We start from the raw sequence: 14,901 nt of genomic DNA on the forward strand, positions 1-14,901 counted from the left end.
GAAGAACTTTTGTTCCAAGCAAAGATAAATGCACAAAGGCATATATTTATATATATTTGTATAAAAATATAAATTCATATAAATTTATATTTATAAATAAATAAATATTTATATATTAAATAAATAAATAAATAAATAAAAGTATAACAATTCAAATACTTCTAAAGGTTTCAGCTTAACATGTTACCAAAACAGGATTAGATGACAAAAAGCCAAAGAAGTTAGTGACTCAAACATAGTTGTTGGAAAACACAAGTTTTAAATTATTCAAATTTAAATTTAATTTTAAATGCAGAAAGCTAAAATGGAATAAAATGGAGCTTACCTGAAGAGGCTGAAGAATCATAAGTACTTCTGTCCTTCCTATTTGTCCTGAAGGGCTGAATGTCCTTTTCCCTGTAAGTTCCAAACCCTTCAAAGCTTCTTCTTTTATTCCCACTTGCATCGTTTTCCCGCTTCTCACTCGAGGAATTCATTTCACCAAACATGTCCAGGGACTCTGATCTTGCATTACTCTCAGTATTACCAGAGTATCTTTTTGTGCAAGAGTCAATGGGATCATTGCTTGAGTCACTTTTATCTTTACTCTGCGTCCACTGCTGGGCATCAGAAAGTGATAACGTAGACAGCGTATCCACTTCGAAGTTACTCTTTGAGCCTTTGTGCCCAGTTTCACAATGCTGGTGCTTCTGCTTCTCCTTATGCTTGCTTTTCTCATTGAGCAAGGAGAGATCTTTATCTGAGCCACTTAGCCTTTCATTGATTGCATGGCTGGAGAAGCCAGTGGACTTGCTAGCAAAGAGACCACTCAGATCTTCATGTGTCCCCAGTATCCGCTCATCCTTATGCTTGTGCTTATGTTTGTGTTTCCTTTTGTGAAGTCGGCCACTTGAAAGGCTTGTTCCTCCGACCTTTGGAGGAGCCAAAGAGGACTGCATGTCTCCAAGGCCCATTCCCACAGGTGTTTGTAGGTGCACTCCATGTTTTGTTTTATGCTTGGCAGTGGTGGACATCTTCATATGAGAGCTTGCATGGAATTGGGGTGGGGGCACGGTAGGTCTCATAAATGGGGAAGCCGCTCCGAGCGTGTGAGACAGGTACAAAGGAGCTGGATACTGACCATAGTAACCAAGATTCATCATAGGCATTGATGTGTAAGGCATTCCATAGGGTGCATAGTAACTCCCACTGGGAATAGGGTAACCGAACCCTTGTAAAAAAGGCACCTTTGTCATGGTGTCATTGGTTTTGGCAGGTCTACCACGCTTCTTCTTAGACTTCATATCAGAGGTCCTGCGAAGATAGAGCAATGGGTCATACTGGATATATGGCACAGGATAGTAGTGATCAAAATTAATCCTGAAGATGCTGGGATATGGATTTTCATGATAAAATGTGTAACTTCGATGGGAAATCCTGAACACTTGAAACTTATTGATGAGTTCCTCAAGGTCTGCCAGAAACTGGAGGTCATCTCTGTTCTGCAGGCTTTTCCTTTTCCTCTTGTGCTTTGGCTTTTTAATGCTCTCATGAGAGAGAAAGTTATCCACAATGAGATGTTTCTGCCGGTGACCATGCCTGTTCTTTGTGCTGGTGTCAGATGGGATAGCCTCTGGATTGTCCAGGCTGCAGAAATCAAAGGAGTATCTCCGGCGGGATTCTGAGCTTTTCTCGGCTTGGTCAGAAGTGCTGTTGTTGTCTGTACCTATCCCGCTGTCGCTTGGTATGGTTTCCTCACTGTGAGACTCACTCACTGGCGACAGAGTGACTTCTTTCAGAGAACCTATTTCACAGAGGTGGGAAGGTGAATTAGCCATTAACCTGGGTGGAGACAGCTTCCAAGTTCCACTGTGCATTCCTTTCTGGGTTTTTGTAGGAAGAGCACTGATAGGTTGAAGATTTGGCATAGTTTTTAACTCTGAAAAATTTGTTTCAGTACTTGCAGGGCTAAGGTTGCCATTAGTCCCCACTAACTGTGTCGAAAGCGGATGAATAGCTGCTGGTGACGATGCCACAAGTGACTGCAGGTTGGAAGGCACTGCTGGGTTTTCTGGCTGGCTGGAAACAGGCCTTGAGTGCTTGATGGCTGTCTTAGGTTCTTCTGGCTGAGGCTGCAGCTCTGCTCTTGGCTTTCTGCCCCGTTTTTTACCAATATAGATAGTCCCCCTCTTGCTGACATTGATCTGCTTCCCTAGCCTGGCATCAATGGTTGTTGGCCCAGCACTAGATGGTGGCTGGACTTTCGCTTTCAGAGCTATGCTGCTGGAGCAGGAGGACAAGATCTGATTGAGAATATTCTTCCTCTTGAGGGTCTTCATCTTGTTAATAGTCTTGATAGTCTTCTTATCCAAGACCCCAAGCTTCCCAACCTTTTTATGAAACTTGAGTTCACTGATGGACTTGTCCTCTCCTGGGACCAACTGGGCCAACTTGGCCAGATTACGTCTCCTCTTCCTTTTCTTTGTTCCTGGAAACTCACGATTGATTGGACTCACTGGGCTGGTAGAGGTTCCCTCATGAATGGTTTCAACAGTGAGCAAAGGCTGTTTCTTTGGTCGTCCTCTTTTTTTCTTGACAGGTGTGATCACAGTAAGACTGTCTGTATTGGTATACAGAGGGCTGGAAGGTGTGATGGGATAGGCTGAAGGAGGCTCCACCATCAGCTTCTCCGATGCTGTCATGGAGGTCTCCCGAAGGAGAGATTTAGGTTTGCTGCAGGTCCATCGCCGCTTAGCTGCAAGTTTGGGGTGCTGGACCTCAGATAATTTGCTAGCTGTGGGAAGATCGGTGGATAGGAGAGTGGGTGTCACAGCTACAGGTTTTCTAAGTCGGGTGGCGCTGTTGGGGGAAGCTTTGTCAGTAAGCACACTGCTGTCAATAGCTACTAAGGGGGACTCATTTTCAATCACTTTCCCTGGCTTTGTGGCTCGAAGATCTTTTTTACTCCCCTCTGACTGAGAGCTAGTCCTGTTTGCTACTTCACTGCTCATAGCAAGTGCAGAAGGCAGGCTTTTCTCCTGGATAGTTTTCTCCATAGAAGATTTTGTAGATTGCCTTTTTTTCCTTTTGTGGCCAGATGAATCTGTTGTCGGAGACTTTATTGGGATAGTAATTCGTACATGACTGGTGTCACTTTCACAACTGCTAGCAGAAGTGGGATTCTGCTTCGAGGGTGACACGTCCAACACAGTGTCCATCGAGTAAGACTCCTTTTTTCCTTCCATGCTGTCATGGGATTTGCTATCAAATACTTTTTGAGCACTCTTCACCCATTCAATGTCTGCAGTTTGGATGGTTTGATTTATCAAGTCTTTTTTGCTGGACTTCTTCTTTGTACTCCCAGCAGGCTGATCGGGGGCCTCCAGCTGCACATTTCCCTCTTGATCACTAAGAGTCAACAGCCCGTTGCATTCAGTAGCGCTGCTTGGCTGGGCAGCTGCACTAATGTTGTTGGGTGATGGGACTGCACTGCAGATGGCAAGCTCTTTGCTGCTGGCTGACAGCTGCCCCCATGTGCTGCTGGCACAGGACTTCTTTGCTTGGGATTTGCTGAAGGAAACTCCTGGCTCTGGAGTGGTGACCTTGGTGGCACTGACTGCTTCTCGACTGGGTTCTGTGTTGATGAAACAACTTTGAGAAGTGGATCCAGTATCAGAGCTTGCTGACCAGTCAAGATGGTGCTGGTTGCTACTTTTCTGCTGGTGCTTCGATTTTAAGGTGTCACTGGTGAAGTCTTGTTGGAGGCCTGGATCATAGTGCAGAGCAGAATGTTTTTGTGGCCTGTCATATACCTGGAAGGTAAAAGAAAACAAAAATAGGAAAAATGTTAGTTTACCAGTCCAGTTGTAACCACTGGTTTCAGCTCTTTCATTATACAGTGAATGACAACTCTTCTAAGCTGAGGTCCTCGTAAGGATTAGCAGCCGTCATAAAATGTTCTTATACTCCAGTCAAATTTGTTTTTAGATTCACGCACTGTAAACAAGTTTTGTTTTGTTTTCCCATTCTAAAAACAATAGAAATACTTCTGTAAATGTTAAATTGCTGAGGAAACATCTTCTATTGATTTTTAATTTAAAACACAAGTAAAATATTCCTTTTCAATGGATGAATGGTGTAACTCAGCCTCCTGGTGAGAATCTCTTTTTCCTTAAATGCAATTCCTTGCAGAACTTGATCAGAATTAATCCCATTGTAAACAACAAGAATGCAGAATTATCTAAGAAGTTACAACAAACTAGAGGAAAACCCATGAGCTCAGTTCTCCAAGAAGTCAAAATCTGAAAAAAGTTACTTGCTTTAATTTTCACATAGAAGACATCCCCACAAAATCAGTGCTTAAAAATGATAAGCATCAAATGTGTTGGGTGTGCTTGATGTTCAAGCATGCTCGGGTTCAAGATTTGCATTACTCTTTTTCCATTTTAATAATCTCCTATTGCATTGTTGGTAAGAGACATTTTCAATATGATTTCTAATCCCACAGCAGCCTTTCAAATTGCAGGAGAAATCTGGTAAGGGCAGAACTACACCAAAAACTTCCATAGAGTTAAAGAAAGTCTACTTTTTCTTCTTGGTAGGCATTGTTCAGATAGAGAAATTATATTTGTTCTATTTGTGCCTTTTTCTAAAGTATCTTCAAACAAACAAACAAACAAACAAACAAAAAAACTTTTTATTTTCCATAACTGACCTCTCCTAGCCATTTGTTTTCTCCTGTGAAATTTAGGTGCTATATTTTGTAAAGTTCTGGACCAAACTGCGCAACTGGTTTTGTACACCTAGTACTACAAACAACTGTTCTTAGCTAACTGTAATGACACCGTTCTGAATTCCAAATAAATGATGAGAGACTTAAAATAAATGCGTAACCAAGGAAAGAACAATAGAAAACAATTGCTTGGCGTCTCATGTTCCTGCAAACACGCTGGTACAATTAAGTTTCTATCAGCAGCCTTACATTAGATCCCTGCTTGGGGTGTTTGCCAGAGATTCTGGGGTCAGTGTAACAGGGCTCTGAGCTCTTTCAGACTTAGTTTTCTGGGAAAATACGTGTCCCTAGTTTTGGGCAACTCTGGAGGGATTTGAAAGGTGCTAAACAGTTGAAGCCCACAGTACTTTATTTAGTGACCAATAAACATGCAAGTTATAAGCAAATTGATAATGTGATATTCTTAGTGTGCATATAAAAACAGGCATGTGGCCTTTCTGGAATAGGCAGCAATGATGAAGCTGTTCTAGTCCATCGTTTGAGGAGTAATCAGGGACTCTTAAATCCTGTGGATAGCTCAGCTGTCGTGCATATGGACCAGCTATGCTTGGGGAAAGCAGAGATTTCCAGGAATTGTGGAGTGAGAAAATGAAAGCACGCAGCTGCGGTGAAGCTGCAGATGTCGCGGGCGAGTGACACCCATTTTTTTCAGCCTGAGAAAAAAGCCGAAAGCATAAACAGACCTCAGGGAATGAATCAGTTCATCCTCCTTGCAGTGGCCTCCCACGCGTGAGCCACACAGCGCGCAGTGGCCCAGGGCTGCACGGCTCCTGAAGCACGATGTCAATGTCTGCCTTTGGTAAAACACGAGAGAAAATGCAGCCCACCCACTTCCACGTCCTCGGGATGAGGTTTAATAGCTTGCTGTGCCACACAGAAAACATCCTCTTCCTGACGTTACTTGATGTCTGACTTGAAAAAGGCCTGGAAATGGAGGGCCGAGGCCTCTGCTGGCTTGCACCAAGGCAGGGCCAGGCTGCTTCTGCAGAGATCCCGGCCTTGTGGCTGCCATCATAACAACTCCCCCCCCGCCCCCCCCCCCCCACGTTATTTACAAAATGCAAAGCTGCAAAACTAAATGACCTGAACAATTTTATTTGCAAAAAGAGAGGCTTAGAGCTGTGAGAGAAAACATCATACACTGACAACACCTTTGTCCTTCCGAGTGCACTGTACGCACGAAGCTCTCTGGTTTAAAAGAAGCAATGCTCTCTGATCTATATTTAAAGGCAGTTAATAAGGGCTCAGAACTGAGAGGCCAGTTGTATATCAGAGATGAGAGCTGATATATCAGTTGGCTCCTCCAGCCTCATTTTCTTGTCCTGCACCTTATAAAATGATGATGCAACTTCCAACATATCCCTATTGTTAGCCTTGTCATTACTGCAGCACCACAGGGCACCACAACATTCATCTTACAACTCACGAGAAAGATATGCCCCTATCATCAAAGGTGCCAACTCTGGAGGCATTTAACCACACTGATAATCACTCCATTTTCAACAGGGTTTCAATAAACAACTAGTCTGCAGGATCAGAGGACTTAATTTCCTAAGCGAGATGTCAAAACTACATATCTGCTGAAGCACATAACAGTCCACTGCGTCTCCTCATGCTACTTCTTCCAGCACAAGGTTTACTGCCTACTCTCCCCTGCCAGACACAACCAGGTCACCCCAAAATAATTCTTCTGCAGCTTGGTAACCAGAGATCATGCGGCTGCAGCAGGTTGTGTTTCACTTGCTGGAATGAATAGTGCGGACTGTCCACTTAAAAGCATGGGCAACATGGTTGAAAGTAATGCAGCAAAATCTCTTTTATTCCTGGTGTGTCCTTCTGGGTTGCTGTCTGATCCCATCAGTACTAATTTTTTTAGGTGTCAACTTGCCCTGCTGGATAAACACCACCCTAAGAGGCAAACAAGCCCCAGTTTAGTATACCTTACTCCTGAGATGAGCTAGCAGAAGATACCAGAGATGTCAGTAGGATAAGAGTGAACAGGACTCTTCAGAAACCTGTACCTTGGTGCCTTTCACAGAAATTCATTATTTTATTCACTTGGGAAAATGTAATATACTACAGCTCTATAGTTCTCAGCAAGGGGCTCTTGACTTGAACAGAGTTTCTATGGCAGCAGAACTGAGACCATCACCAAGAATAGTAGGCTTTTTCAAGAAAACAGAAAGATTTACCTTTATTTACTTCTGTTGTTGTTGTTGTTGTTGTTTGTTTTGTTTTGTTTATAATACCCTAAAAATACTTCAAACTTAATGCCTGACTATATTTGTAGCTTGCCATTTCATTAAAGGATATTTCCTTCAGCAGCTAGCCATTCTGGACAGGACCCTGCTCCTTTGTCTTTTAGTAGAAGTGTAACTTAACCTGTGTAATTTTATCACTTCTCAACAAACTTGGTCAATTTTTCTCTGGACATTCAGTTTACAGGAAGTGATCAGTGGGTAACAATCCCATCTTTCCTTAAAAAACAAACAAACAAACAAGCAAAAAAAAAAGGGATATGGAAGCTAGCAGTTTTTGTAACTGCAAAGGAGTCTGAGCAACATAATCCAGTATATGCTAAGCTGTAGACTAAAAAAATAAAGCATGAATCCTCTTATCATTAGTGAAATGGTTTTAGTGACAAGCTCGTAAGTTTCATTCCTCAAGCTTAGGCTGTTGCGGGTAGGCCCACAGGCAGGATACTTCCCGTTTACCAGCAGTTGAAGTGCAATATCCAGAGAGCAGAGGAGATGGCACTGTGTGCTTTCACCTGCCTTGTCAGACCTGTGCATCCCCACACTTGCAGATATGCTTACTCCTCTTTACAGTTTTATTCTGATATACAACCCTTGCGTGTGAGAAGAATAAGCATTTTATATCAGTCTCCTGATGAATGGCACCCTACTCTGCAAGCAGTACCCAGTGGCAGAATTCATCCCTCCAGGACTTTTTTAATTTAACTACTGGATGTCTCACTCTGCCTCACTGTTTCCTCTGAGCTTCTCTTCAAACCTGTATGTTGCTTCCAGCCCCAAGGCAGGAGGAGATACCATAACCAAATCAAGTACTTAATAAAGTGACAATAAAAATCCAAACTAATCTATAGAGAAAATAAAATAAATAGGGAAAAAGAATGGAGAAACTTATTATGTGAAAAAAAAAAAAAAGGTGGTTGCTTAGAGGGTGTGGTATCCTTGTATTCCAAATGCACCTTTATTCCAGAGGTAAAACACACACAGCTTGTCAGGAATCTGGCTTGCAAATCAAAGTTAATACTACAACGCCCCCTCTTTAAATCATTCGCAGATCCATCTGTGTAATGGCTCCTCAAGTGTAATTCCCTATTAAGAGGCTTTATCTGGAGAGATAAGCAGCTGGTTCCCATGTCACTAATTGCTGTCTGCTGTGATTTTAAAACATCTGCACCATTGTGCTCTTCATTTTCATATTCTAATCACCCTGAAACTTGAAAAAGGTACATCATTGATTGTTTCTGTGGGTTAATTAGTACACAGTCTCCTTGTAGAGACAATTTAAAGGCAGTCAGAACCTCAATCAGCAAGTTTGTTTTAAAAATTAATAACATCGGGAGTGTCTGTGGGGATTGGCATCCACAGTGACACATCAGAGCGTGCTCTGGGGATATACCATCCTTTGTTATCTTCTTCATAGACTGGAAATAAAATTATTAAAAAAAAAAAAAATGAAGAAGAAAAAGAGGAAAGGCTTTCCTAAATGCATAATGTCACTTAGAATCAGAGTCTTGGGAAGTGTTTACTTTTATCTCAGGGCCACCCCTGCCTCTCAAGCAGGCATGAATCTCAGCGAAATTGCTCAATAACTCTGTGTGATCTAGGAACCTGTAAGGCATTTTTGGTAGCAAATTGGGCAACAAGGAGCTGGCATCATATTGGAAATCAATGGGGTGAGGCTGTGACCACTTCAATGTGTGCAGGCGTGGGGTCTGCCTGCCACCTGGGTTGTCTGGATGCTGGGACACAAGGTTGTTCCCAAGCTATGCAGAGAAGGTATTTAGCTCAGGCCCAGCACTCTGCTAAGGTGGCTGTGTTGTATGCAAATTGGACCTTCCTTGCACCTAGCTAGTTTAGAGCAAAGGTAGGTGGTGCCTAGTAAAAGGTCAGACTGAAATTTTTCCAAGACTGAAGGAATAAATTTGGCTGCACTGAGAGTAAGTGGAAAATACAATGGGCACTTGCTTTCTGGAAAAACAAAACCAAAACAAAAAAAACACACCAGATGCTGCTTTCATCCTTCACATGGATTTCTAAAAACCAGGAGAAACTTCAGGTAATTTGTTCCTCTTGAAAAGCTTTCTCTTTAGTTTCTGCTTCCTAGACATGCATGAAAACACTTTACTGGAAAAGAAAACCCTTTGAGAGGAAGAAAAAATCTGAGATATCCCTCTCCAATGCATGAATAAATAATCCTAGCTCAGCTCATACTTTCACTCAAAAACGAAACTGAGCATTTCCTCCTGTGTCCCAATGGGACAGCTGAAAACTGCTCACTTGAAGCCCATAATTTGAACTCCATGTTGGAGATATTTCTCATCTTTTGGTGAGTGCACTGAGCCTTCCTGGGATAGCATTACTCTGTAAATAAAAGATGCCAAGTGTAGGAGACTCCAGGTTCAGGGGAACTTAACTCTGGCCTGATGACTTACCGCTTGAGCAGTCATTGCGATCAATTTATAGCAGGGGTCTGTGATCAAATCAGGTCAGTTTGTAATAGCAAGTGTCTGAAATGGTTTCAGGAAGTCTTTTAGGTCCTTGGTGACTCTAACCGGTGAGGAGGTATCACAAACTGACATATGACACCTGCTAGAAGGGCAAACAGCAGTATTGTCTTGTAAGAAACCCCACTGAAGGTAGTTCAAAACCAATGTAGGGATTTTAATTCTGATTGAAATATGAATGGAAAATGTGTCAACAGGCACTAACATGAAATTCATCATTATCATTCCAAAGAAAGGGGATTTTTCAGAGCAGTGTATCAAATTCATTGTTCCCAGAGCTCACTCCTTCCCCGAAACCCTGAGCCTTCAACAGCGCAAAGCCCAAACACCACCACACTCACAGGAGCGAGGATCATTCATTAGAAATTGACAGGGAGGCAGGAATTAACACAAAGCTGCAGGGAGACTACTTGAGAGCAAGACACAGCATGGGGTAGGAGTGGGTTAATTAAAAGCAAAGCATCACCTGTTTGTGTCCATTCACTGAACACAAACATCACAGACTGTGGTGCAAGTCAGCACAAATCAGGAGCAGCTTCACTGAAGCTGCTGGGGGTCCTTCCAGATTTGCACTGCCATTATCACACAGCTCTTTCTTCCCTGAGATATTTGTGTAATCACATCAAACAGAGAGGGTAAAGTCCCAAGGAAATGATGGTCCTGTTATTTGCTGCTGTGCCATAAGTACCTTGTTGTTCATTCTGTGGGCATCATCAAGATAAATTAATAAAAATATCAATAAAGCAGATGATGTTGCAAGAGCTTTTGCATTATGTATCCACGTATCCTTAAGGAAAAGATAAAATAATGCAAAGAGATTACTGAATAGTCCAAAGATGCCCACACAGTTGCAAATCTTATTTTTTCATGTATTTCTACTAAAGCATCACGATTTGCTAAATAACTCACAAATTTCACAGTTATTCCAAATTAATTTTGCTACTGCTTTGAAACATATGATTTGCACACTATTTCAGTCTTTAGCTGCATTTAAGACATGTCCAATTTCCAAACCCAGGGACTGAGGATTCTGGGGTGAAACTGCAACAACATGGTGAATTTATAAAGGTAGGATTTGGATCTGAGGGCTAATCCACTCCTTACTCATGGGATAGGGCCTTCCCTACAACACATATTTTCTTTATCAGATGTTTAAGCAACTCTTTTCAGGGCTTTGTATTAAGCACCAAGTCTGGGAAAACTCTAAACAATGGGATTTTTCTATCATCTCCAACAAAGAGCCCATCACCACTGACGTAACAATGCAGTTTAAATATCGTGTACAAGCATAACACAGTTTGCTGCCCCAGTTTAGGCAGAGAGAACAATTGGGAGACCAGCTAAGGAGGACTACAATGGGACTAACACAGTTTTGGCAAGATAACCCTGGTTCAAGCTTTGCTTGGCCTCAGGCCAGCACAAAGAGTTTTAAGTGAGCATTTCAACTGGTCATTATGTCCACGAAGCCAGGGCTCACAGTGCAAAATGCCTTGCTAAGCTGCTTTGCTTTCATTTGTCCAAAAGCCTTGTTAAATGAATTTAATGGTATCAGTGATATAAGGGCTTTATCCTTGACACACAAGAAATATATATAAATATATCTTAGATTTTACATATTTGTATTTTTATATATAAAATGTGTTTCTATCCCTTTAGAAGTGCCATAGCCAACTACTTCTTCTGGTGTGCAAGCACAGTTTTCTACTTCAGCCCCTGCCCTTCCCTTCAAGCCTTTGAGGGCAATGTATACCTCTACAGTGACTTGGCCAAAATAAAATAGTAGAAGGATCCCAGGATCGATGGGGTACTGTTGGCCCTTCAGAAATGCGAGCAGTAAGAAGTGTTCATCTCTGAAAAGTCTGCGGTGGTGTCCGGGATGTTAATGCTTCGGCACGTCTCGGGTTACTAAATTGGAAATAAGGACGTGAGCAGCTGTGTGCTGTAAGTCTCTGCTGTATTTTTTAAAAGCCTGCAGTGCTTAATTTGCATTGAAAGATTTCTTTTATCTTTCATTTATTATAGGAATTGCAGTTTTACCCTGAAAGCTTTGTATTTATTTATTTATTTATTTATTTATTTCCAAGGGGTGGGGAATTATGGATGGCTTTTCCATCGAGGCCAGTGCTTCTTTCCACTAGAGTTAAATAATTTGATTATAAATTGAGTCCTTAAATGTCAAGGAGATGCTGAATTCACCTGAAAACCGGCATTTAGAGAAGCTCATAAAAGCTGTGAGCTCCAGTCAGTTAGCTCATCATTCTTTTAGCATGCACTTCATTTAGCAGTTACTGACCGCCAGATTAATTCTTTCAAAGCATCCTGATTGCAGCTAAGGTCTATCATGAAGTATTGCATGTGCTACAGCATTAGCACAAAGTCCAGAAATCTGCCAGAACATCTATTTGGCATAGCTGGGTAAAACCTCATGAAAATTCACAGCAGAGTTCAAATATACCAAAGAAGAGGAGTGTTCTCCCACCTCCCTACATCATGGGATGAGTCCTGCATCACCAATGTCGAGACAACACCAGGTGTGCCTTCAGCAAATTCACCCTGAAAAAATGAACTTGATCTGCAGAAAGATGTGGGTGGCTCATTCCTTCTGGAAAATCTGCCTAAACAGGTCACACATGACAAATTTCTATCTCCAGGGAAGACAGGTTTGAAGAAAGACACCCAGGAACACACTGGGATGTCTGAGGCCAGGAGGATGCCAACATCCCCCTGCAAATCCTCTTGCAAGGCTATAAAAGCAATTTTGGGTGGCACCACCATCACAGGCAGCCCTGGATAAACCTGAACACCCTCCTGCAAGGACCGGTCTTACCATTCCATGGATTTGGCTCCTCGAGGTGCCTCGTCCTTCCAGATCCATTCACCAACTACCCTGCTGCACCTGTAGCAAAGGCTTTCCCACCAGGGGAAATTCAAACAGGCTAGCACTACTGTTTTGGAGCAACAAAAAATAATCATATGACACCAATGTTTTGGTGGCAATGCTAGTTGGGGTAATGATGAGTGGTGCCACATTTTGGAGGGCATTGCTGTGCTTTTTCACAATGACATGCTTCTCTGCTTTGATGTTCATCTCTCAGCTCTCCTTCCCCTCCCTCCCCAGCTACGGCAAAATCACCTTTACTAATAAACCTCCAGCTTGAATAGCAGGTTTTATTTAGTGTGCTATAAAAACAGTCATTTCTCAGATCATAAAAGGGGCTCAACTGGACTGCATCATTTTGCTGAAGTGAGTTTTCTGGTGGAGCGATTCTCCCTTCTAAATGCCACAGTTCCCCACTACCAGTATTTATGTACCAAAATGAAACGCAATTTTCTGTATTTTATTAAGTGTGAATCTCCAGCGGAAACCCATTTGGGAGCTGAACCGAGGATTTAATTGTCCCTTGATTTTATACTTTCAAGACTTTCTCAGCTGTTTTCACAACAACTGCTCCAGATTAGCTATGCTTTTATTAAGGTATAGCAGCATTCCTTAAAGGCCCTGGCCAAGGTTAGGTTTGGTTTCTACAAATATAAATCAACAGCAGCACAGACTGAAAAAAAAAAAAGCGTTGGGAACAGCCGCCTAGAAAAGAGACCTGCAAAGTACCCCAAGCAGGACTTTGTGCTTAAGTGGCCTCCCAAACTCCTCTGGCACCTCCCCTAAGGATAAAATTCAGGCCATTGAGTCCACAGCCTTTCACCCAGGACTTTGAATGGACAAGCAGAAAGACATTTAATGTAAATTCAGGCCTGGGATTACCATCCAGAACAGCAAAGCTTGAAGCTCTCCTGGTTCAGGGTTTGGCTTATTATTTGGCTTGGGTTGGAAGGGACCTCAAAGACCACCCAGTCCCACCCCCCTGTCATGGGCAGGGGATGCCACTCACTAGATCAGGTTGCTCAGGGACTCATTCTACCTGGTCTTAAACTCCTCCAGGAATGGGACATCCAAAGCTTCCCTGGGCAACCTGTGCCAGTGCCTCAACACCCTCTGAGTGATGATTTTCTCCCAACTTCTAATCTAAACCTACCCTCTTTTAGTTTAAAACCATTCCCCCTTTTTCTGTCGTTATCTGACTGAGCAACATTATCCTGTGCAGAAGATCTGGGCTGCAAAAACCCTCCAGTTCTTGAACCTATAAAAAATGAAGTGATCTCTCATACATGCTCTGTTTAGGACTGGAGCCGTTGAGACTAAACAGAGTGATGGTGTGGTACCACCAGCGCTTCAGAGCATCGCTTTTTTAATTGCTCTTGTTCTACTAAATCGCCTAAATACATTTCTTCACTCTAGCCGTGTTGATGAAGCAGAACCATTCCCAGCCCTGTTATTACTTCCTCTTAAGTGCTGACTGTGTGCTCGAGTTGAGTAACTCTATAAAAATACTGACACCAAAGACACAATCCCCTATCCAAGCATCCTGGAGCACAGGGTTAATCAGAGGCAGGCAATATGTGTCTCACACATCAAAATAGCATTGCCCATTGCTGAGGGAGCAAAGTTATGTCTCTCTTTTTTTTTTTTTTTCTTTTTTCCCCAAAATGTAGCTTATTCTGAAGGATTGGCGCTGGCAGATTTGGCAGAAGATAAATGTTTCCAAGAGGTAGCGGAGGAGAGAGGAAGATGAGCTAAATAAAGCACAGGTGTTAGTGGTGTTATAAGCATCTGGGATGCACAACAAAGGGACTTAAAATACATAGGGACAAGAGTGCCACAGAAGATCCTTCAGCTTAGCAGACAGATGCAGTGTTTGAAGCCAAAGCTACCAACACTGAAACAGAAAGATGGCCCACATTTTTAATAGGGAGCATAAATAACCATGAGAACAGCTTATCATAGCAATGGATTCTCGATTACTGAAGTTTCTTGTAAATCAAGGCTGGGTGTTTTTCAAACAGATATGCATTAGTGCTTGACAGCTATTGGACTTGTAACAGGAATACATTTAGGCAAATCCCCTGGTATGAGTCATGCAGGAGGTTTGACTAAGCAATCACAATGGCTCTTTCTACCCTTAAAAATCTGTGACCATATATCCTCTCTATATCCTCGAGTGTTTTGTCCAACCAAGTGTTAAGCAATTCCAGCAATGTGTCTTCAAGCCCTTCCTCTGGGAGGCTATATCCCAGTGTAATAAATCTCACTGCTCAGAACCTTTTCTGTCTTCCCCTGGAATCATTTCTATCCCTCGACACACCTCAGTTCTGGATTCATCCCAGCAATTCTTCCTCATCCTTGGCACAAAAAAGAATATTTCACATTTTTTAACAATTCATTTCACTTGCCATATTCCCTGCTGCTATAAAGTGGTGTGTCCCACGGTACAGCAATGCTGATTTACTAGGAAGGTCCTTTACATCTCGACAAGCCTAG

General features: G+C 42.4%; 1 protein-coding gene across 2 annotated transcripts in view; it reads right to left on the bottom strand.

Annotated features, from left to right (window-relative positions):
* The window catches only part of SETBP1 (SET binding protein 1), a 268,787-nt gene that overhangs the window by 75,016 nt on the left and 178,870 nt on the right, over window positions 1-14,901 (bottom strand). For both annotated transcript variants that reach the window (XM_082783099.1, XM_082783100.1), the window contains one exon: window positions 326-3,791. In XM_082783099.1, the coding sequence (XP_082639225.1) occupies window positions 326-3,791 (3,466 nt within the window). The remainder of the gene's footprint in view (window positions 1-325; window positions 3,792-14,901) is intronic.

Source organism: Aythya marila (genome assembly GCF_965140915.1).
Source record: "Aythya marila genome assembly, chromosome: Z".
In the NCBI taxonomy this organism is placed as follows: domain Eukaryota; kingdom Metazoa; phylum Chordata; class Aves; order Anseriformes; family Anatidae; genus Aythya; species Aythya marila.